Source organism: Penicillium longicatenatum (genome assembly GCF_028827895.1).
Source record: "Penicillium longicatenatum strain IBT 33135 chromosome Unknown contig_7_segment0_segment0, whole genome shotgun sequence".
NCBI classification, from domain to species: Eukaryota; Fungi; Ascomycota; class Eurotiomycetes; order Eurotiales; family Aspergillaceae; genus Penicillium; species Penicillium longicatenatum.
In genome coordinates this window covers 2,508,990-2,531,027 of record NW_026643124.1, presented here as the reverse complement: position 1 = coordinate 2,531,027, position 22,038 = coordinate 2,508,990, and the positions used below count along the sequence as shown (strand labels likewise).

At 48.2% G+C, this 22,038-nt stretch overlaps 9 protein-coding genes across 9 annotated transcripts; 3 read left to right on the top strand and 6 right to left on the bottom strand.

Moving 5' to 3' along the window:
• Nucleotides 1–1,755: 1,755 nt before the first annotated feature.
• Nucleotides 1,756–1,959, bottom strand: N7484_011211 (uncharacterized protein; the record flags this gene model as incomplete). Its single annotated transcript, XM_057121598.1, has 1 exon — nucleotides 1,756–1,959. The coding sequence occupies one exon, from the start codon at nucleotides 1,957–1,959 to the stop codon at nucleotides 1,756–1,758; it is 204 nt and encodes a 67-aa protein (XP_056967352.1).
• Nucleotides 1,960–2,778: 819 nt separating this feature from the next.
• Nucleotides 2,779–4,346, bottom strand: N7484_011210 (MmgE/PrpD family protein; the record flags this gene model as incomplete). The annotated part of the gene is made up of 4 exons (XM_057121597.1): nucleotides 2,779–2,911; nucleotides 2,965–3,743; nucleotides 3,805–3,942; nucleotides 4,002–4,346. The coding sequence occupies 4 exons, from the start codon at nucleotides 4,344–4,346 to the stop codon at nucleotides 2,779–2,781; spliced, it is 1,395 nt and encodes a 464-aa protein (XP_056967351.1).
• A 398-nt stretch (nucleotides 4,347–4,744) lies between these two features.
• N7484_011209 (thioesterase family protein) lies at nucleotides 4,745–5,926 on the bottom strand (the record flags this gene model as incomplete). The annotated part of the gene is made up of 4 exons (XM_057121596.1): nucleotides 4,745–5,104; nucleotides 5,170–5,350; nucleotides 5,413–5,501; nucleotides 5,582–5,926. The coding sequence occupies 4 exons, from the start codon at nucleotides 5,924–5,926 to the stop codon at nucleotides 4,745–4,747; spliced, it is 975 nt and encodes a 324-aa protein (XP_056967350.1).
• A 622-nt stretch (nucleotides 5,927–6,548) lies between these two features.
• N7484_011208 (electron transfer flavoprotein regulatory factor 1) lies at nucleotides 6,549–6,913 on the top strand (the record flags this gene model as incomplete). Its single annotated transcript, XM_057121595.1, has 2 exons — nucleotides 6,549–6,594; nucleotides 6,618–6,913. 2 exons carry the CDS (start codon nucleotides 6,549–6,551, stop codon nucleotides 6,911–6,913), a joined length of 342 nt encoding a protein of 113 aa, XP_056967349.1.
• Nucleotides 6,914–7,408: 495 nt separating this feature from the next.
• N7484_011207 (class I SAM-dependent methyltransferase) lies at nucleotides 7,409–8,590 on the bottom strand (the record flags this gene model as incomplete). Its single annotated transcript, XM_057121594.1, has 1 exon — nucleotides 7,409–8,590. One exon carries the CDS (start codon nucleotides 8,588–8,590, stop codon nucleotides 7,409–7,411), a length of 1,182 nt encoding a protein of 393 aa, XP_056967348.1.
• Nucleotides 8,591–11,812: 3,222 nt separating this feature from the next.
• On the top strand, nucleotides 11,813–14,124 carry N7484_011206 (CCR4-Not complex 3'-5'-exoribonuclease subunit Ccr4; the record flags this gene model as incomplete). Its single annotated transcript, XM_057121593.1, has 2 exons — nucleotides 11,813–12,869; nucleotides 12,935–14,124. The coding sequence occupies 2 exons, from the start codon at nucleotides 11,813–11,815 to the stop codon at nucleotides 14,122–14,124; spliced, it is 2,247 nt and encodes a 748-aa protein (XP_056967347.1).
• Nucleotides 14,125–14,803: 679 nt separating this feature from the next.
• On the bottom strand, nucleotides 14,804–18,644 carry N7484_011205 (bifunctional urea carboxylase/allophanate hydrolase; the record flags this gene model as incomplete). Its single annotated transcript, XM_057121592.1, has 2 exons — nucleotides 14,804–18,398; nucleotides 18,454–18,644. 2 exons carry the CDS (start codon nucleotides 18,642–18,644, stop codon nucleotides 14,804–14,806), a joined length of 3,786 nt encoding a protein of 1,261 aa, XP_056967346.1.
• Nucleotides 18,645–19,016: 372 nt separating this feature from the next.
• N7484_011204 (uncharacterized protein) lies at nucleotides 19,017–19,829 on the top strand (the record flags this gene model as incomplete). The annotated part of the gene is made up of 2 exons (XM_057121591.1): nucleotides 19,017–19,144; nucleotides 19,196–19,829. 2 exons carry the CDS (start codon nucleotides 19,017–19,019, stop codon nucleotides 19,827–19,829), a joined length of 762 nt encoding a protein of 253 aa, XP_056967345.1.
• A 254-nt stretch (nucleotides 19,830–20,083) lies between these two features.
• On the bottom strand, nucleotides 20,084–21,974 carry N7484_011203 (cytochrome P450; the record flags this gene model as incomplete). Its single annotated transcript, XM_057121590.1, has 5 exons — nucleotides 20,084–20,650; nucleotides 20,794–20,898; nucleotides 20,957–21,608; nucleotides 21,630–21,725; nucleotides 21,778–21,974. The coding sequence occupies 5 exons, from the start codon at nucleotides 21,972–21,974 to the stop codon at nucleotides 20,084–20,086; spliced, it is 1,617 nt and encodes a 538-aa protein (XP_056967344.1).
• Between the last annotated feature and the right edge of the window lie 64 nt (nucleotides 21,975–22,038).

Below are 22,038 nucleotides of genomic sequence, written 5' to 3'. Positions count from 1 at the left end.
TTCTTAATAGTCTTTCAGCCACATTCCATGCACGGACACTATCGAATTATTCACACTAATGGCGACGTGTCCGAGCATGATTGAGATCTCTCCTCGCGTCCCGCGATCTCTACCAAGCAATCTTTTTTGACCTTTTTAAAGCATAGTATTGACATCAATATCCATATCGGATTTCAAGCAATTTCAATTGATTTACATGCACAATATATAACCCCTAGGTCGCTAACCTATATTACACACAGGGCGAGCCTAGGAGGCCTTGAGACAGATTTCCAGCTTAAACCGGGTCCTATCCTATGCATTATGATTAATCGCGTTAGTATCAATAGTCGCTGCCTCAAATTCGTAGATCATTCTAAGAGACTTGGCAACATGACCAAACTTTGAAGCTTCAATATCCTGCAAGGAATTCTATTGAATAAAGTGACAGATACTTAACGGTGCCAAGCGAAGTACGTCTGGGAGCCGAGCTTTGTTGGGCTCATCGCTCATCCCAACGGCATAAATAGTTGGCCTTCGAATGATTTATAGAAGCACACTAAAGCCCCTTCCTATGAAGTACATGATTATTTACCTTCGGACTTGATTATACAAAAGAATCTATCCTAATGATAGGGCATGAAGAGTTCATCCATCTAGCTACCTAGTCATCATCGCCGTTAACTTCGTCTTCGTCGGTGTCATTGTCCTCATATTCTAAAACTTCCTTAAAATCCCCTTCATCGTCATCGTCACCAATGTCATTATCTTCTCGCTAGTCCTCTTCCTTGTCCGGGGCCCATCCTTGCCATCATTTTCATGACCTCCAGGGCTATCTTCCTCTGTCGCATCTTCCTATATGATCATATCGGACCCAGCATTTCCGAATCGGGTATCTGCATTTACCAGTGCATATCCATATATCGCCAGCCGGGTATGAAGTATTGGTGACTTACGTCGAAGAGGAGTCAGCTATAGGAAAAATGATTTCATGACCCAATAGAATAAATTTGTATGTACTGCATTTTAGATAGTTATCTCTCCGGATGCCGGTGTTCTATCATAAAATTGACCCTCTAACAAGTACTTGAAACTACAGTCGATCTTTAGTGAATGGTATTCTATCAAAGGGATCATGATAGAATGTATAATGATGGAATGTACCTATGAGGTGCTTTCTTTCTCCCGAAGGATAGGTACTCAACTTAAGGAATTGAAACCCATATTACAAGGTTATATATATTCCTGAGAACTCCAGTCTATCCGTATCAGGTGTTAAAATGTTTCACACGCATCATGACATATTAGTAGAACTGTAACCACGGCCGCCAAAATCCTTACTCATGCCCCACAGGACATGAATAAATCTTGAATCAACAATACCTTCCAAGTTGATAGACAAAGCCGACACGAATGGGGTCGACTCTGGGTCATCTTGTGTGATATTCCAAAAAGACAAAGCTAAATTTATCACCATTAGAGTGTATTTAGTGTTTCTGACATAGTTGCATAAGCGCGATGATGGTCTCCTTGGAATAAAACTAACCCAGAGAATTGTGGGGGAGAGCTGATCACGGGGGCACGGATTCTCACATCACTGGCATTTGAAGCAATAAGAGCATCCTCGTAGGGCTTGAAGCAATTCAGTCCACATGGGTCGGTGTCTCCGAAAGCGACTTTGAAAACTTTCACACCAGCTCGCGAACCAATATCAGAGACGTAAGATCCATAGTAAGGCTAACACAGCAGAACAGCATCACCGAGACTGGCCGGAATCTAGACAATCTGCTCAGCGGCAGCAGTGGTGCCATTGATCACCATGGGCTGATCTGGGGTAAGCTGGAGCCCAGGGTGCAAGTGCCGATTCAGGAATTTGCTCATCGCTGCGCGAGGTCGGCGACTTTTAATCGCCTTGAAATTGAGGATTTCAGGTCTGAACTCAAGGCTCTTGCTAGTATAATCCACGAAATCGTGTTCCATCATAGTAATTTTAGCTAGCCCCAAACTGAAATAGCTAGAAGTGTTGGTCTGGCATGCCAAAGACCGTGGAGAACCGCCCCTGCTGGTCTTCACCTCGCACAATTAGTAAGAAACAAGATCTTTTTTAATTCCTATTACCTACTCTAAAAGATAGAGTATTAAAATAATCTATCCCATGTCTGTCTTTCTGCAAATCCGCCAATTCTGCACGTAATCGCTGCACTGCGCCATTATAGTAAGTCCATGTCGAGCCTTGAACTTCATGACTTGGTATTGGTGACCGTTGCATATGATGGAAGCCAGATCACGCCAAGATTGAATTCATGAAAAGCCGGTCGGAGGGTAATACTATCGACAGTATTGGGTTTTGGCTATCCTGTTGCCAGACAAGGCAGTTGGCCTTATCTTGAAGAAAGTGTGAGAGGAGCCGCCATGACTCTGATCGGAGAGCCAATGAGTCGGATCGAGGGACTCCTTGAAGCAGGTACTGCACTCGGCGACGCTGGACTAATTTCGGGCCAGATGTAATCATGTCCATTGTGCCTGCACCCTGCGCACAGGGGCGAACACTCATCGCACTTCTTTTTCCGCTTACGACACGTCGAGCAGCCATTTCGGGATCGTGAGCCCATCAAAATGTTTCGAGAAGAAAGAGCTGCCCCTCCAATCAGTGAGCGGAAGGCGGAAAGGCACTATAGAAGCCCGAAGAATGTCCAAAAGATATACTTGTACCCAAAGACCTTTTATAGCTACGCGAAGGCATCTAGATGATATGTACAGCGGTTTCAAAGATTTCAACTTTCAGGTCTGTGTAGAGCTCTAAAAGACAAACCCATTGAGACTCGTCTCCCGCTCCAAGTTCCACGCTCTTTCAATCAGTCGATTCACGCGTGAGACATCCGTGATTCCACCATAAGTAGCAAGGGCCCTCGTCTTCCTCTCGATTTCCTCCCTAGAATAGATGTTAGCCTCAGTGGCAAGCCAAAATAGCATCAGATACCATACTTTGTTAGAGGAAGCTCAGGATCTCCCTTCGCAAAATCAGCCGACTCCGTAAACTTCTCCCCGGATTTGCACGTAACAATAACAATCCCCTGCCACTGTTTAGGAAACCTGCTCTCAATCTCCTCATCCAGCTCCATAGTAACCCGCTTCTGAAATTCCCGCAAAGAAGCATCCACCAAATCCTCCTCCGTAAAATCGGTAATCATAGCCTGTCCCTTCTTAGCTGCAACAGCCAGAACAAATCCCATCGAGAATTTGCTCTGATGGACTGTCTCACCGGCTCCACTAAGACCGAGCACATTAAGCGCAGCCTGATAAGTGCGCGCAACCACCGACTCAATATCGTCAAAGGCAACATTATTCTTCTCCATTAGACTCAGCAGTGCGTCGACACTGGGATGCGTATGTCTGCACGAGGCATGCCATTTGAAACTGGAGCTGAGGATAGCCCAGTCGGAGCCTAGATCTTGATTGATTGCCTCCGGGTATGTCTCGCCTGGAACTAAGGCTATGCCCATTGCCCGTGGTCCTTCGAGAATATCTCGAGGTCCGAGAAGGCCATCGCGAGCAGAGTATGCTGCAAATATCCCGTCGAAGCAGGCCTTACCTGTGTGTACTTGCTTTGAGTGCGTTGCATCGAGGAGGAACTGCCAGAGACCTGCTGCTTGTGTACCGGCTGTTCCAATTGCTGACAGGGTTGTTGCTGCGTCGAGGTTTAACAGGTGTGCGGCTGCGGCTGCGACGCCTATGACGCCACCCGTAGCAGTGCTGTGGAAGCGCTGATTTAAATGAGCTCATACTCTCCCAAAGAACAGAACGCTTGTCATGTTGGTAAGTTACCTCGTAGTGACTTTTGCCTAAGTATTCTCCAACCCGGCACCCAACTTCGTAACCGACGACACATGCTGTGAGAAATTCTTCGCCTGTAGCCTCAACTTCTTGTGCTACAGCTAGAGCGGCCGGATATATAACAGTAGCCTTGTTCCAAGTTAATTAGATCTTTCCAGCTAATCCATGTCAAGAGGCCAGAAACTTACAGGGTGCATGATACTTCGGTTATGAAGGTCATCCTGCTCAACTACATGAGACGAAGCACCATTAACCAGACTAGCAAATGCCGGACTGGTTGTGAAGCCCAATGACCCATCAACAAGTTCACTTTTGCCATTCGAGGGACCCATCTGGCGAGCGAATTGAGCTATGGCGGAAACGGCGGGATGATGACGGCCGGCAATCGTACAGCCTAGCCAATCTAAAAAGAAATCTTTGGTTTTCTGTACCACATTTTCGGGAATATCCTTGTACTGTAGATTAGCTGCCCACTTTGCTAGGTGCTCGGTACGTGTTTCGCCCGACGATGTTGACTTAATGGGTTGGGACATGATGAAGCAGCTCGAATCCGAACGTGAAATTGCAATGAGAATCCTCGTTTCCAATATCGAGGTTGGCTACGTGAAAGAGGAGCAGCGCAACGGTGATTAGTCTGTACCCTATCAGACCTTCCGAGGTAAAAGCCGGTCCAAGTAGGCGACTTGGGCTGGTGGGGCAGTGGATCTGTAGAGCCGATTGGATTAGCTTTGACGGGAGTCATCGCGGGGTGCAGCGATAAATGAGTTTTCTTTACTCCGTACAGGAGCGATTTTACTAATGTGGCTTTATTTAGAATGAGAATGGAACCAAGTCCCTCCTTCTGAGGGAGCTTATCTTGTCATCTCCAATACAGTCTAATCTGATTAAATTCTTAAAATTTCAATCGAGACCCCTCACGGGTGGCCGGACTCTATTGTTTTGCAGAACCGGTGTCCTCTACTGCATCAGCTCGGTCCCAGCTCTCAACTTCAAGAGTCCGGACTCGACTTTCAATATCCAAAATCCGCTGCTGCCATTCCAATTTTGATTTCTCTTGCAGCTCCCAGATCGTTTTGAATTGTTTGAAAATAAATGGCGGAAGTTGAGGAGTCTTCCGGTTCTTTTGATAGTCATATATGACGCTTTCCTCATGGCAACGAGCTGCGGGCCGTTGGCGTGCTTCAGATAAGATCATAACATGCAGCTCAAATCCAGATTGCGGCGAAAGCGGCGAAGCAGGGTCATGTACAAGCTTTTGGTAAACCGTGATCTTATCAGGAGACTTCATGGGCTGCAATATTTTGAACGCATTAGTCAAATGGCTTAGCAAGGCATGTTGGCGCAGACTCAACATACAAACTTATAGTCAATCTTGATACTTCGCAGTATTAGCCCAATCCCTGTGGAGTTGACCATGTTTAGCCATTCCTTCCTGTGCTCAGGATCGATGTGAATGCCGATGTTGCGTGTCCAATTTACTCGAGCGGTCTCGGCGTATCTGACATATGTGACGTTGTTGACATGTCCTGCCAGAGTCCTATTAGTTCCATTTGATTGAAAAGCAATCGTAAGCCTCAGGTCAAAATTTCAAGTTCGTACCCTAGGAATATGTTAGTATGATTCAAAGCCGACGCCAACCGAGGCGCATAGAATGCGATGGGCAAAGAGCATAAGCTTACCATGACATCCTATCCATCCAGAAATACCAAACAGGTCAGCCCAAAAAGCCTATTTCTTAGTATAGAGCATAGTAATGCTCAGACCATACCTGTTCACCCCACACAACATTATGCCGAAACAGGCTTCGACGCTTCTCATCGGTCAAGAACCCCTCGCTCCCTGCGAGCAATTCACGCCAGTCTCTCGCCAATTGCTGAAGAATCTGGCCACCTTCATTAATCTGGACTGGCTTTAGGCCGAACATCATGCATCTGCCGATTCGCCTTTTCATCATTGTGAGCCATCGGGGGTCGATTGCGTGCGGACGAGCGGATGGGTTCTCGGGAGTCGGGGCTTGGGCATTGTGCACCGTGCTCGCTGAGAGAAAACGACGTTTGGAAGTAAAATTAACTGGTCGAGGCAGCTGCCTCGAGAGGGTCGATCGGGGTATCATTGCTGTGAGCTGGTGCGGAGGTAGAGAATCAATCGGAGGGATCGATGATCGCATAACCGCGGCCAAGTCGCATGCCGGAGCTTGGGCCATGGCTCGGCTAGAACCCCGCCCCCAAAACAATAGAGATAGCGCCCGGGTATACCAATAGGTCATGCATGAAGAGATTGTATAGGAATCTTGTCGCGATTTTGATAATAGTTCATGGTTTTCAATGGATTTCTCAGCATGTCATTCCCCCGTATCTGTCGGTAGGCATCGATGCCACCAGTTGTACTAGTTATACCACGTAGCTGAAGCAGCTGTACCAGGATCATGAAAGCATAGAACGGTTTTATTCCCTGACTCAATTGTTTATTAAAATCGAACCAATTCGTAATTTGTAAACCAGATTCAATGTTAGTGTTTACTGACTAAAACCATGCAATTCCACCATTTGTCCCTGAACTGTGTTCTGGATCCCGTGCCGCAATCTTACCGATAAACCGATCTCCGCATTCCGACGTCACCGATAACCGTCGAACCGTTCTCCCATCTCCTTTCAAACCACCAACCCAAGCCACCTGAGCCATAGTCCGACTTTCCTGTCAATCGACAAGGCGGGATATCGTCGAAAAGGGTGACTATGGTTGCCCCGGAATTGCGCCAGCAGGTCATCAACGTGTACAAAGGTATGTTCGCGTGCATTACCCAGGCATGTCGCAGAAGCTCACTGAAAATGGTGAAGAGCTTCTATGGCTAGGACGCGAATATCCGCTGGGCTACAAATATTTTCGAGATCGGCTCCATCGTGCCTTTGCGGGCCAAGCTCATCTTCAGGACGAAGAGCAGATCCGCAAGGGGATTGCTAGGGCGGAATTTGTGAAGAAAGGTTCGTACTGGTCTGCTGTATCGGAGTCTAGCCCAATCATCGTGCAGTGGCTGATCTATGTTATTCTACAGAAGTCGAAGCATTGTAAGATTAACCCTTCCCCCGCTTACCAGCAATGAGTCCCACTGTACACTTTCTATCTTGATCGGCGATGATTTGTCGATGTCATTTGTCATTTTCATTTTATGCATGCTATAGACAGTGGCTGCACTGGCTAGACATGATGGTCTTGATTCGCACTTTTTTTGTCATACATCATATCATAATGCGAGCACAGCTTGCTCTCCCTCGACACGAATCTCATCAACAAATGCTGACATGAACAATCCCCAGGTACTATTTGAAGCGGTACCGAACACTGAAACAGCGGTATGAGGCCGCTTGATCCCTATAGGCCAAGGGCGTCATAATCTCCAATGGCCATATAGCATGCATAGGAAGTGGAAGGACCAAAAAAAAAAAAAAAAAAAAAAAAAAAGCATTTTGAAGACAAGAAAAGAAAAGAAAAAACAAAATTCACAAATTGAGGGGTATCACCAATACGAAGCGCACTCAATGATTTACTTGTGCGCCCACCGAAACACCGGAATTTCACTCGTGGCTTGAGACGGGGTTCATTTCTTTCGACCCCACCATGCACTCACTTCGAGACACTCGCCACTTGCGAGGCCGCCCTTCTGAAGGAGGTCTGCGGTCATTGCGGCCCACCACCGGTCCCACTCGTCGCGACCTTTCCCGCTGGCCTCGATGAGCATGGGCTCCAGTCCTTCGATCATTTGAACCACCGTGAGAAGGGCGGTCCGACGGATGGAGATCTGATCCGGAGTCAATGCCTTGCGTGGGCGGCCCTTTGAATCCTTCCCTTGGCCCTCCCGCTCCCATCGGATATCTCCAAGTGGGATTGCAATGCGGCGACTGTCCACATTCTCTAACAGGTCGACCTCGGAATTGAAAGACAGGCCGATGGTGGCGCAAGGCAGGGCTGTGAGTTTGCGCCGGTCGAAGGATTTCTCGACCCAAGAATTGTAGTCCACAAGATATTTGTTCTGGGCCCTTGTAAAAGGCGTGGCAGATGAAAATGTATAGGTAGCAGTCGAATCAGCAATTTCCTGGTCTTTCGACGAGGTTTTCCGAGCTGGTGCCGGGTTGGGCAGCAGCGAGCGAAACACCGAATCCGAATCCCACACTTCCAAAATCCCTCCCGACTTCAAAACCCGCAGTGGTTCACTTAGACCCGAGGCTTGTTGCGCCGGACTAGACGGGCACATGCCGGCATCCTTAATAAAGACAAAATCGAAGTAGTCGTCCGGAAAAGGGAGGCGGGGCTTGCGGAGGTCATGTCGTTTGAACTGCCAATTCATTCCCTGCTTGCGCAGATCCGGGGCCAAGGAGACAGAGTCGATTCCGACGAAGGTTACGATCGGCTGGTTGTGACGAAGAAAATACTCATGGCATAGACCAGACCATAGACCCGACCCGCAGGCGATCTCCAGGATGCGCTTCGGCGGGCGATTGGCCAGGTAAGGATTGCAAAACGGGCCGCCAAAGACGCGCAGCAGCATCATCGTGCGCAGGGATTGACGGTGGATCTCAGGCTGATCGCATGGCAGAGGATAGATATTTTCCGGATCGCGGAGGTAGGTGCGGTCGCCCTGTCGTGCCAGAGGGTAGTTGGAGTAGTCTGTTAAAGAGCTCAATGATGAGTTCGAGGTCGCAGCAAAGGTCGAGCTCAGGTTCGAGTGAACATCTGAGCCTGATGGCGTGGCCGCCGTAAATGAGGCTGTTCCTGCTGTCATAATGTCCATATCCAATTCACACTTCTCATCGATTATCCCCAGTGACTCTTAATGTGGATCGGCAGTCGGTCGCATTCTCGGCGTGCAATTGGAGGTTCATGAGCAGTGAGACATGCTTGTCTTTGGGTTTCGTGACGGACAGTAGATATGATATACAAAGCGGACAGAAGACAAAGAAGAAGGTGGTAAGATTCCAAGCTCCTCGGTAGTAAATAGGGCAAGGATGATGTAGCAATTTCGGAGGGATCCAAGTCCGTTCGGAAAATATTTTTAGTGTAATGGTGAGAAGAAAAAGAATCCACAACCCGGACGTGATAACCAATTTTCGAAGGAACTTTTTCCAAGATTTGCAGTAATTTCGAACTCTCTATAGAGACTCCCCAAGAAAGAAAAATCAAGAACGAAGGAGGGGGAAGGAAATGAACAAAGGAACAAGACCACGGCCTGGTCCCGACCCCTGGATCGAAAGTGGCATTGAACAGTATCCACTCGATTCCAGAAGAGGAGCTAGTCTGTCTTTTCACGTAATGGTGAATAACTGTAGTATTAAAATATAAAATAGTGTGTAGTGCAGACTCTAGAGTTGTAAAAAAAAAAAAAGGAGAGTATTTCCCCCGCCAATGACATGCATTGCTGATGTTTCGGCTAACCTCGAAAGAGCAAGGAAGGGTATGAAAATTTTTCTTGTCAAGTTTAGGCACGCGAGGGCTTTGAAATCCTGCAAGCTAAGGGTCAAATCGAGGTTTGTCTAACCCGCAGCGGCAGGTGTATTGAGAGGGTCGTTGACATCATGACTGGCGTATCTACTGGTGTCCACTGTAGCCAAACTTTGGGCTCTTGTGCCGAAAATGGTAAAAGCTTTGGGCTATACTTTTACACGGTAGACCCATTAGCCGAGCCATCCATGGTAAGGGAAAAAGCTATAATTTCTGTACTAACTCCCGTAGCCTCCGTAACAGGCTATAAGGATTCCGGCTTGTCCGTACAGGAAATTCGATAACCGATCTTTGCCCCTCTTGGAGGGGCATAACAGAATTCTTTCGCAAGGATCCTGGGTCGGTGCGTGCGTTGACACGTGCAGGGGCAACTTTGTTCATAGTTCGTCTCGACGTGGCGTATTGTTTCAATATTGTCAATATTTGCCCCATGCATTCTTGCCACTATGCCCTACAAAACAAGTTTAGGCGAGATAATATATCCACTAGGTCTGTCCGGAAGTGCGCCGGAATTGCGACACATCAGTCAAAAGTACATGTCTTTTTTTTTAATCAACATTACATGTACCGTTTCCAACGGGATACGTGAATACCGGAGATCCCTGCCATGTCCACCGCCCGTGCCCTTATTAAGTTGTAGCCTAGTGCTTCCCAACTCCATGGCTTCTTTCCCGACTAACATCCTTGCATCCGTCATGACCCGGATATGGGTGTTGTTTAGATCCGAACCATCTAAACTTTATATCTACCTTTGGGGATCCCCGTGATCCCCATCCTGTACGTACCTGCAGACTGTCATTCTGTCGATCCACTAGGTAGGAGGCTTGTAACTTCGTACTTTGTTAATCCGACGCAATGCCATGCTGGACTGATCAGATTTTTGTATCTGTCTCTTTACTCCCCCCTGAACCCTCAGACCCTTGATGTATACGAGGCATTCCAGTAGACCTGTAAATATCGATGCAGATGACCAATGCCTACATAGGCATCGGTCGCAACGCCCTTCGAGGTAACCATGTTGGTGTTACAGGGGTTGGGTTGTCGAGGTGGGGCTTTGGGTCACGCATGACCCCGGCCATGTTCACGCGCACATCCCCAATCCTAATTTTGGGTTGGAATTGGGGTCAGCAATAGTGCAAACGATTAACCTTTTTTTTGTCGGGCTTATGTTGCATAATCTACAATTGGGCTAGTACGATTACCGACGATCCACTCTAAGTGCTGATGGCCTTACGATTGATTATGCTTAGAACCGTTGATTTGAAAATAAGCCAAGGCTGCTTATGCTTAGATCTCCTTAAATTGAGAGGAGCTTCTAAACAATTGACAGGACATAGGATACCACCAATATCGAAAGACCCATTGAGACCAGAATATATCAATTGCGAAGTTAATTGTTTGGTATAATAAATAACTAACTGTAGGCTGTGAATGCTGTGTCACAGCACTCAGCTGTTAGGACAGAAAATATGCAGAGACACTCCGTAGTTTCAAGGCCATTCGTCAAGTTGAAAACCTTTTCGCATTTTGCGATGGTTTCAATGTTGCAATCACGGTTTTCTGGACAGTCGCTCCATGTTACGTGCAGGAGAACATGGCCCTGTTCGGATTGCGATGGTCTGTATGCTCGATGACTTCCATGCTTTGCGTTGGTCTCCACTATCCATATCTCTATTTATTCCAACGTTTGCGATGATCCCCAAACCTCAGCATTTTATCTAGGTATGTCTCTCGCCATGAACCCATTTGGTTTCATTACTTTAGCATGGCCATTCCCAATTGCGAGTTGCGATGAACATCTTAATTGCCAGATTGGCCCGCTAAAGGCTAAAGCGCCTGATACGCAAGGCAATATCGCCATCTCTAGATTCAGCGCAATGGATCTTTGCCCTGAAGCAAATAGAGGTCTGGTCGATGATATCACTCATTTATCGGCTCGCAACATTCATGATTCTAATTTGAATCGTGGACAATTGGGCTGAGCGGAGCCAAGATGGGAAGGCGGTCTTGGCAATGGATCCGGGCAGGTGATATCACGTGAGGCAACTCCCGCCTTCGATGCAAACCACCCAAGACTGTCATCTCGACCCAAGACCGCTCAGCCTACAACCCCGCGAACTGAGAGAAAATTGTATGAATGGCCCGAATATTTAGCCCCTGAATATGTTGAGCTTCCCACTGACTTCTTACCTCCCCTCGACCTCTCCAGATTGCGATCTTAAGTGACCTGTGACTCCGCCCGCCCTCCGCCCTTTAGGTATCCCAACCTCAACTCGGACCACAAATCTGCGATCCATCTCGTTGTGCCAGGTCTGTGGCTACTGGCCCTCGTTTTTTTCTTCCAAACAGGGTCACTTCACTGCGGGACTCTATGTGGAAGAAGAGAAGAGACCGTGCTCGATTCTTTACTCCTCTCATCACCTCCTCCAACCCGACTTTCGCGCTCCCCACCCACCCCCCGGTCATTCACCAGGGAAATCAGCCACGGTTTCGTCTGCCACGTTAAATGGCAGATGGTACCTACAGGTTCCAGCAGCCTGGGGCCGGGCCGTTTTCCTTCCAAACTCAACCACAGCATCACTCTCACCAACGACACACCATTCCAAACGGAACCAATTCTCCGGTTCGACTAAAGCTCAATCACGATACTCCTTCCCCTTCTCGATCACCCCCCGTTAACCAATCAGCCACAATCTCCTTCAACATGTACCAAGGGCAACACATGGTGATGAATGGTGCCCAGGCCCACCATCAGCACCAGCACCAACAGCAGCGCTATGGTGGTGGAATTGGCATGCCAATCTCTAAATTCCAATCGCACCATACTCAACAACAAATTCACGCCTCCCACTCCCAAGCCACACACACATTTACTCAACAGAACTACTCCGCCGGGGTTTTGCCGACATCGAACGCTCAATTCAATCAGAGTCACCTCCAGAATGGTGGCCCAACTATTGGCGACGACGACTTGGAAGGATCTATGAGTGAGCATTGGCAGCAACAGCTCCAGCTTTATGCTGAGTCGCGAAACTCCTCTTCTCCTCATTACTTCGCTAGAATCATGGCACAACAATCCAAGGGCGTGCAGCTCCTGGCTAGTCAAACTGATGGGAATGAAAATACGGTTGATTCACGAACTGGAGCTCCAATCACAAAACCCTCTTCACGGCAAGGATGGAATTCGATCGACTTTGGCGGGCAGGGCTTACGTGCCATTTCCACCTCATTGTTTGGGTATGAGTTTCTTGAGAAGATCTACCTCAACCACAACAAGCTGAAGGCCCTTCCTTCTGCAATCGGCCAACTGCGAAAGCTAACCCATCTCGATCTTTCTGGGAATGAGTTAACGGAGCTTCCCGAAGAGATTGGCATGTTGACCAATCTCAAGAAGCTTTATCTCTTTGATAACAACATTCGCACCCTTCCTTATGAGATGGGGTACCTATACCGCCTGGAGACGTTAGGCATTGAAGGCAATCCTCTGAATGAGGTTCTCAAGTCTCAGATTATGAAAGATGGGACAAAAGCTCTAATCAAATACCTAAGGGAAGAGATGCCTGGTATGTTGTCATGGTTTTCTTTGCCTCTCAATTGCACTTTACTAAACCTATTATCTCCGCTCTAGTACACTTGCCGCCCCCAGATCGTGACTGGGTCATCCTTGACGAGACTGCAAGCTCGAACAACCCCCCCGCCGAGAAAATCACCGTTTTATCCTACAACACCCTGTGTGACTCCTCCGCCACCGCCTCCCACTATGGCTACGTCCCTTCACGCATTCTCTCTTGGGAGTTCCGTCGTGAACTCATCCTTAACGAATTACGATCTCACAGCTCGGACATTGTCTGTCTCCAAGAGGTGGACCAAGGAAGCTACAACAACTTCTACCGAGAACAGCTTGCCTACAGTGATTACAAGGGTGTCTTCTGGCCTCGAGGGCGTGCCATGGGTATGCAGGAGGAAGATGCGAAGGCCATTGATGGTTGCGCAACTTTCTTCAAGGGAAGCAAGTACATTCTTTTGGATAAACAACTCATCAATTTCGGCCAAACTGCTGTGCGTCGCCCCGATGCTAAGGGCCAGGATGATATCTACAATCGACTTTGGCAGAAGGACCACATTGCAGTGGTCGTTTTCCTTGAGAACCGACAGACCGGAGCCCGCTTCATGGTTGTGAACTCTCATCTCTACTGGGACCCGGCATTCAAGGACGTGAAGCTCATCCAGACTGCCATCCTGATGGAGGAAATCACTAAGCTTTCTGACAAGTATGCCAAATGGCCGGCTTGCACAGATAAGACCGCATTCCGCTTCTCCGAGGCAGAAAGTGGATCTGAGAACGCCCCAATCGTGGAGCCTGCGCCGTCCAAGGAGTACTCCAGTGGTGATCAGATCCCGCTCTTGATGTGTGGTGATTTCAACTCATCGCCAGGGTCTGCGGCATACACTGTGATTGCGACCGGACGGCTTGATGAAGACCACCCGGAGCTCAAAAACCGCCTTTACGGCAACTTGAGCACGGTCGGTATGACACATCCATTCCAACTTAAGTCTGCTTACGACTCTATTGGGGAATTGAGCTTCACAAACTACACACCGGACTTCAAGGATATCCTTGACTATGTGTGGTTCTCATCCAACACACTTCACGTGTCCGCCTTGCTTGGCGAGGTCGACAAGGAATACCTACGCCGGGTACCAGGTTTCCCTAATTTCCATTTCCCTAGTGATCACGTTGCATTGTTTGCGGAGTTTACTCTTAAAGGAAAGAAGGGCAAGGTTGTGGAGGCGGATTTTGGGCCGCAACGACACTGATGGGACCGGAGCATATGAATCTTTGGAGACGGGTGTTTGTGTAGTCGGGTTTTCTCTGCTTTTTCCTCTTTTTCTTTTCTTTCTGTTTATCTCGGATCTTTGCGGCAGTGGGGGAGACTTTATCCCTCTGTCTTGTTTGTTACATCGTGTTTTATCCTTCTATCTTCCTTCAGTGTGTGTGTTTTTTTTTTTTCACCGTGATTATGAATGTCCTCTCTATTTTCTTTTCTATGTCTTGCTCTCTTGCTTTACTTCTCCTCCATCCTCCTCGACTCGCTGCCGAAACCTGTCCAGTCCCAAGTAGTCTACGGCACCAGTCTCGCTTTTCCGCATCCGTTTTTCTCCCTCTGCTCTTCTCGTTAGGTTTTCCTGATATCTCTCGGTTTCACATCTCACCTAATCTGTAACGTCATATGACGGCTTCACGGCCTAGGTGTGGGGGGGTTGGTGTTCAGGTGGAACAGGTGGCCGAAGGGCTTGAGGTTGCTCTTTGATTTTGCCTGGCGATGGGCGTTCTTGATCATGTACTTTTTGTTCTGCCGTGTCTTTGATCAATCGTGAATAGAGCGTGACTATTTTAATTTCTCCATTGTAACAGTAGTCCTTGATTCTTATGATGATACTGTGTAAACCAAGCTACAAACGGTGCTGAGCACAAAGTATTCGCGGCGCCACGGTTTTAGGCCGTGGGTTTCCTGACCAAAACAACCGGGCTCCCACTCTCTATAGTATCTCCAGGCTTAACCAAAACCTTGATGACAGTCACCCCCGCAAAATGAGGCTCAGTGTGCACATTAATTTCCATCTTCATCGCCTCAAGGATGCATGTGACCTTGTCTGCCTTCAACACATCACCCTCCTGCACCAATACCTTCCACACATTAGCATTAACCGGAGCTTCAATAGCTTCGACCGTAGGATCTGTGGCATCATTAGTCCCAAGAAAAACAAACCGGAGAATCGGAATTATACCTTCAAGCAAAGATCTTATCTCATCCAAACTAGTCCCACCCGCCAGCTTCTCCGCCAACCACTCTTCAACCAACCGATCTTCCAACTCTGCCATCTTCTTCTGCGATACAGCTCGGTCTTGGTGGATAGCCTCAGCCTCGTTCATAGTTTTCTTCAGAAGCTCATTGTGCACAGCCATATCAAAGACTCCCTCCTCCATCTCAAAATGGTAATTCCCAGCCCTGAATTGAGCAAGTTTGCGATCGAACTCTACTTCATTGACTTCATAGAAACTAATCGTATCCATATCCTCCAGTATCCATGGCTTCTCCGCACTAAACCCAGGCTTTGAGCCAGAAATATCAAGTGTAGGAATAGTCATTCCTAGAGGCATGTATCCTCCAGGACAATCGACAGGATAGATGGCAATAGAAGTTCCACCCCACGAGACCGTTCCCGCAGGGGTGTGCGTGCGACTTGGGTTCATCTTCGGAGTCCGAATACGGTATCGTGGGTCGGTGGGTAGACTCAGTGGGAGAGCCATGAAGAAGCCGACTCCTATGATGACGGATTCCATTGTCAGGAACATGGATTTTAATTGCGAGACTGTCATGCCGTTGTTTTCCGCTGTGAAATTTAGGGGATCGGGGAGGTAGCTTGCGATTGATCGTTGATTTGCCATGTACCGCTCAATGGCTTCGTCTAGTCTCTTGTTCTTGAATGTGAGGGGGAGCTTGAAGTGGCGGTTGGGGATTTTGACGGATCGCATATCTCCGAGGGTTTGTTCTAGAGCGACCAACTTGCTGATGAGTTCTGATCTTGGTAGACGGAGGCCGTCATAGAAGATTGCTAGGGAACTGCCGTGGCACATCATGTTGAGGATCGCTCCTCCGCTGGGCAAATTCGCAGATATGGAACCGGTGTCTGACTTGAGGGCCCTGGCAAGTGCTGTTGATCGACATTTATAGTTGAGGTCGGCGTGCCTGTCTCCGTATTCGACTAAAAGATAGTCGTCTGCTCCACCTCGGTATGATACTTGGGGTCGCGTTTCGCTTTCTTCGAGGACCTGAAGTAAATCTTGACCAGGTGCTGTGATCTCAGGTCCGACGACGCTGTCAAATTTCAAAGCTTTCTCCCAGAGTCCGGTCTTGATGGCTACCTCCACGCTGTCGATGAAGGTAGCATTTCTTCGGCGAGATTGCAAGGCTGTTTCCAGAGACACACGATGGAACTTAACGTAGTCCCCGGACCGAAGCTGTCCAACTTTCCACATATCTGCTTTCACAACAGTCAGGCTGCATATGAACCCGCCGAAATCAGGACAGTCAACGGGGAAGATGACGGGTTCGTCCCCAGTCCAGTTCAGCCCACCTAGTGGATAGCCGTATTCGAGAATATTGCTCGGATGAGCACCTCCCTCCCCTCCATCCGTGCGGCCGAAGCTTGGCCGAGGACCCATCAGTCGTATACCTCCTCTTGCGGCATTGTGGCTGATTTTCCATTCTGTTGAAAAAAGCGTTTCGATGCCTTCGGGAGATAAGAATCCTGTCTCGTAAGGCCCAGACATGACTTGGATAGTCCAATGACCGGTTCCATATTGAGGACGCAGATTTTGTGGCACACTAGTAACAGAAGCGCTTGGAATCTTGGTCGTTTCTACGATCTCCAATAAATCACCTGCACGTAGTGGCCTCCCCTGGTACCCTCCGACGGTTACCATGGGATTCGTAGACTTGCTTCCAAACCACTCAGCGATATTGAGTAGTCCCCCAAAGATAGCGAGATAGACACGGCAATGGGCTGCCATCTTTCCTATCTTGAGTCGCTGGCCCGCTTTGATACGAATGCGTGTCCATAGCGGCATCTCTGTCCCATCAAGATCTGCCGGAATAGACGGGCCGCATAGCGAGATAACCGCATCGCTGAGAAACAGAAGCTCGGGTCCAGTAAGAGTAATCTCAAGACCCTCAGTACCAACCGTGTTCCCAACAAGAAGGTTCGCAGTCTGAAAAGCTATAGGATCCATCGGCCCTGCGTGGCCAAATCCATGCCCAACGGTTGGCCGCCCTGGGAAGTCCTGAACCAGGGTATAAGAGCCACCGGAGATGACATCGATGGCGTTGGGGGTATACCTAAAATTTTCCAAGAACTTCGTGATAGTGTTGCCTTCTTTGAACTTTTGATTGTTGATAATGGCTAAGAGGAAACCAAGATTGATAGGAGGGCCACAAACGGAGCTCTTGCGTAGAACCTCGTTCATTCCTGTGATTGCGTCTGCTCGTGTCTGGCCATGATACATAACCTTTGCGAGCAAAGGATCATATGATGCGCTGATCACTGTTCCAGCTCTCACCCAGGTGTCTATCCGTGTTCCAGCGGGAGTATGCCACGACACTTCTTGGAGAAGTCCGGGACTCGGGGCGTAGTTTCTCACTGGATTCTCTGCATACACACGTGCTTCAATTGTATGCCCTTCAGGATCATTGAATTTAGACTGCAGAGTCCTAAGCTCTTCAGTCGTGAGCCCACCCTTTCCAGAGAGCTCCTGGTCCGCTTGGCGCAACATGAGTTCCACCAGGTCCACATTGTAACACATCTCCGTGATACCATGCTCGACTTGAAGACGTGTGTTCATTTCAAGGAAAAAGAAATCACCAGTGTGATCATCAACAAGGTATTCCACCGTTCCCGCCGATCCATATTTGATACTCTCAGCAAGACGTACAGCACATTCTGTGAGTTTCTTCCGAAGCTCTGGATATCTTTGCTCCACAAATGGACTCGGACACTCCTCGATGATCTTCTGGTGTCGTCGCTGGATGGAGCATTCTCTTTCACCTATGCTGATTGCTTTTCCTTGGCTATTTCCAAAGATCTGCACTTCGATATGATGACTGTCGGGGTAGTACTTCTCCAGAAATACGCCTGCATTCTTGAACAAAGATGAAGCCCGTGACCGCACAGCTCGAAAATTATCCTTAAGCTCCGGCTCATTGTGGCATGTCAACAGCCCCATGCCTCCTCCACCAGCTGTCGCTTTCAACATGACCGGGTAGGTGAGGTCTGCAGCTGCAGCTGTGGCTGCTTCCTCGGTATCAACAAGACCCTTTGTGCCCGGAACCACTGGAACACCGGCAGCGAGAGCCAGTTCGCGAGCAGTATGCTTCAGGCCGAAAGAATCGATAGCTTCCGGAGAAGGGCCAACAAAGACTAACTCGGCTAGAGCTACCGATCGAGCAAAGGCCGTGTTCTCTGACAGAAATCCATACCCAGGGATAATCGCCTGAGCATCATGTTTCTTGGCTATTTGAATGATTTGGTCACTGCAGAGAAAAAGTGTCAGTAACGAGTATGAAATCTTCGTTGGAAAAGAATTACCCGTCTAAATAGGCTGCCCTTGCTTCGCCATCTAGCAGGACCGCATGATCGGCCGCCCTCACATGTTCAGACTCCGAGTCCGGCTCCGTATATATAGATATGGCTCGAATACCCAGTTTCTGCGCAGCTTTAATAAGTCGACAGGCGATTTCGCCTCTGTTGGCTACAAGGACGGTCTTTAAGCATTCCATGGTGCATAAGAAGAATGAAAATGGAGTTTATCATAAATCAAACATTGCCAGGGAATAGCTACTTACTCCTAAATAAACTCAAGTTTGGAGTCACCCCACTCTTGTACCAACTTTGTTCCCCCGGGGTTTGGAGATGGGAGAGCGGGGTTTGTAGATAATTGGAGTCGCCATGATCATCCCTTGGGTAGTTCTCCTGTAGAACCTCCAATTTGTATTTTCCTGTTGTCTCCATCGGTACGACACAGAAGAGATTCATCGCGCTGCTCAAATTGCTTGTTTTATTAGTCCACAATAAACACTCAACAGTCAGTGCCACAGGCCCAGTGAAAAGCCAAAATGCATTGACAAATTAAGCAGGTCAAATTATCCAACATGGCTCCAACGCAGAGGAAAGCGCTTATCAACGTTGATATGGGCGAGGGGTATGGCAATTATGTCTGCGGTCCAGACAAAGAACTTCTACCCATGATCGACCAAGCGAACGTCGCCTGCGGTTTTCAGTAAGAAAAGCTCGAGTGAGAATGCAGGTATTTGCTAATTTGTATTACCAGCGCTGGTGACCCCTTGATAATGGCAGAGACGGTCGCTCTCTGTAAATCCCATGGGGTCGAAATCGGTGCCCACCCTGGGCTTCCTGATGTCCAAGGCTTCGGCCGTCGAGAAATCAAGATGACTTCAGAAGAGCACACCGCCAATGTAGTTTACCAGATCGGAGCTTTACAAGCATTTCTCGATCGCGAAGGAGTCGAGATGCACCATGTCAAGCCACACGGAATCTTATACGGCATGATGATCCGCGATATCGAGGTTGCCAGAGCTGTGTGGGCGGCCGTGCCGAAGGGGATGCGCGTCTTCGGTCTTCCGGGGACCAACATGGAGAAGGCTGCAAAAGAGGCGGGTCTGGAGTTTTGGGCTGAGTACTTCGGAGACGTCAAGTATCATGCTGATGGAACTTTGAAGATTGATCGGAAGAAGCAGCCGTGGAAGATTGAAGATGTAAAGGCGCATGTCGATGGGCAACTACGTCATAGTCAGGTTGTGGCCGTTACTGGCGAGACAGTGACTCTTGAAGTGGGAGACAGTCCTATAACCATTTGTTGTCATTCGGACTCGCCTGGTTGTGTTGAGATTGTGAAGGCTGCAAGGGAAGTGGCGAACCAATATAACAGGGAGCGAGGGCTATAAGACGGCCGGTACGGTGGGGTTGTGTCTCAGTATCTATGAAATGAAATGCTCTTTGTGGAGGAGAGGGCATTGAAGTTATTAGTGGGGCTCAGGAAAAGGACATGAATAGGTAGTAGATCGAGGCTCGGGTGTGTTACAAACTTGACACGAGGATTATTTAGACGTCTACCTGAATAATCAGATTACAACATGTCTGACAAACCCCATCAAAACCGTCGCAACTTGCACAATATTGAAACAGGATTTAGAGTCTACTACTCCTTATACCGCGCGAAAAATTCCTTTGCCTTTTTCAAATCGGCTTGAAGGATATTGACCCGTTGTTCAGAACGAGGCACAAATCGCACGGGAAATTTATGGGGCGCAATAAGGACTCCGTCCGTAAACGCTGAGCGAATACTCATGTCGACCGGCTCAGAAGTAACGGGCAAGATATCGAAAAGCCAAGCCATTTTAGCCATATTGAGAAGCTGAGAAAATATTAGCACATCTGGAAGTTTATGTGCCTTCTTGGCAAGGGTTCTCACCACTGAATTTTCAGCTAGACGTTGGCCAGGACAGACACGGCGACCTGCTCCAAAATTGTATGTTATTCTGCGATGGTCATCCGAATCATCCTGGTCCTTGCAGCCAAATTTGTTGCCCATGAAGCGCTCCGGCATGAATTTTTGGGGTTCGTCATATTCGCTTTCGTCCATGTGGATGGCCCATGTGTTTAGGAAGACTATGGTTCCTTTGGGCAGTACGTAGCCTTCGTAAGTGTCGTCCTGGGTTAACATATGAGGAACTCCAGCAGGTGCAACTGGACGCCATCGTAGAACCTGGTCAGTGACAAGTTAGTTCAGCTAGTTTGATCACACATCAATGGCCCAAAGTGGTGAATACTTGCCTCGTTCATGCATGCCCGTGTGTATGGCAACTGGCTCAAGTCATCGAAGTTTGGCGATCTTTCAGTTCCACACACACCATCTAATTCTGCTTGCAGGGTCTTCAAGGATTCCGGGTGTTGTGTCATGGCAAGAACGAAAGTGAGCAATGCTGCTGAAGTAGTGTCCGATCCAGCTTCCATCTATTTGAGCTGTCAGCAAGATAGGCACCAGAATTCCAGCAAGAATGGGATGCTTTACCGAAGTGCCTCCCAAATAAGCAATCTGCGCATCGTTGAGACCATTCTTCTCTTGATCGTCGAGAAGCTTCTCAATAAAGCAAGGCTCTAAGTCATGTTTGCTGCGTCGTTCCTTCGTCTCCTTAACGAGGTTGAAGTAGAGAGAGCTCTGTTCCTGTCGAATCTCCTTCGCTTCTGTTTTCCAAGGACTGAGAAATTCAGGCAATGCCCTCAAGAACGGGAAGGCGTCGATGGGAGGCGTGGCACCAGGTTCCAAAATTCGACTGAAGCGATACTGCGAGTTATATAGACTCTGCACTTTGTGCGATTGGAAGCTCTCGCCTCTCTGACTATAGACTGATGCTAGAATCACAGAGGTAGAATAACGCCGAATGTGATCGTAGTAGCCCTCGGGATCATCGAGCAGGTGGGACATTGTTTGTGTAGCCTCAGCTAGCTGGATCGGATGCAATGCGTCGATAGCATTCACATTCAGTAAGCCTTGCATGGCCTTCCTCATTGATCTCCATGTGGGTCCGTATTGGGCCAGTAACATATGGATATTATCGGGACAGATGATTTGTTGGCCAGCGTATTGTTCTGGGCGACCGGAGTATATACCTCCTCGCTTGTCGAAGAGTCTGCCGTCCATGAACATGAGAACTTGCGCAAACCTTAAGAGTATTAAAACTTACTCTTTAACATGACGATAGCTACTCAGAACCACAGCATTTTGAGGGCCTATTTTGAAGCCGACGATGCTGCCATATTTCTTAGACCATTCTGTTTGTCTACACTGTATTAGTAAGGGTATCAGCAATGTGACAATTGATGGAAGCACACCGTAGATAAAATTTCTTCAGTGGCAGCTGGTGAAGATTGCCAATAATAGGAAGCCCTTTGGGACCAGGGGGGAAATTCTTTGGTCGGCGACTTTGAATCGCATACTGTAATAGAAAGATTGAAAACGACAGCGCAATGACCCCAAGCATAGAGCCACTATGGCCAATTATGAAGAGTGGGATATCTACCAGAGCCATGGCTGGTGCCGCAACTCGCAAAAAAATATTATGCAATGAAGTTGATGGTGGCAACGGACCTCCT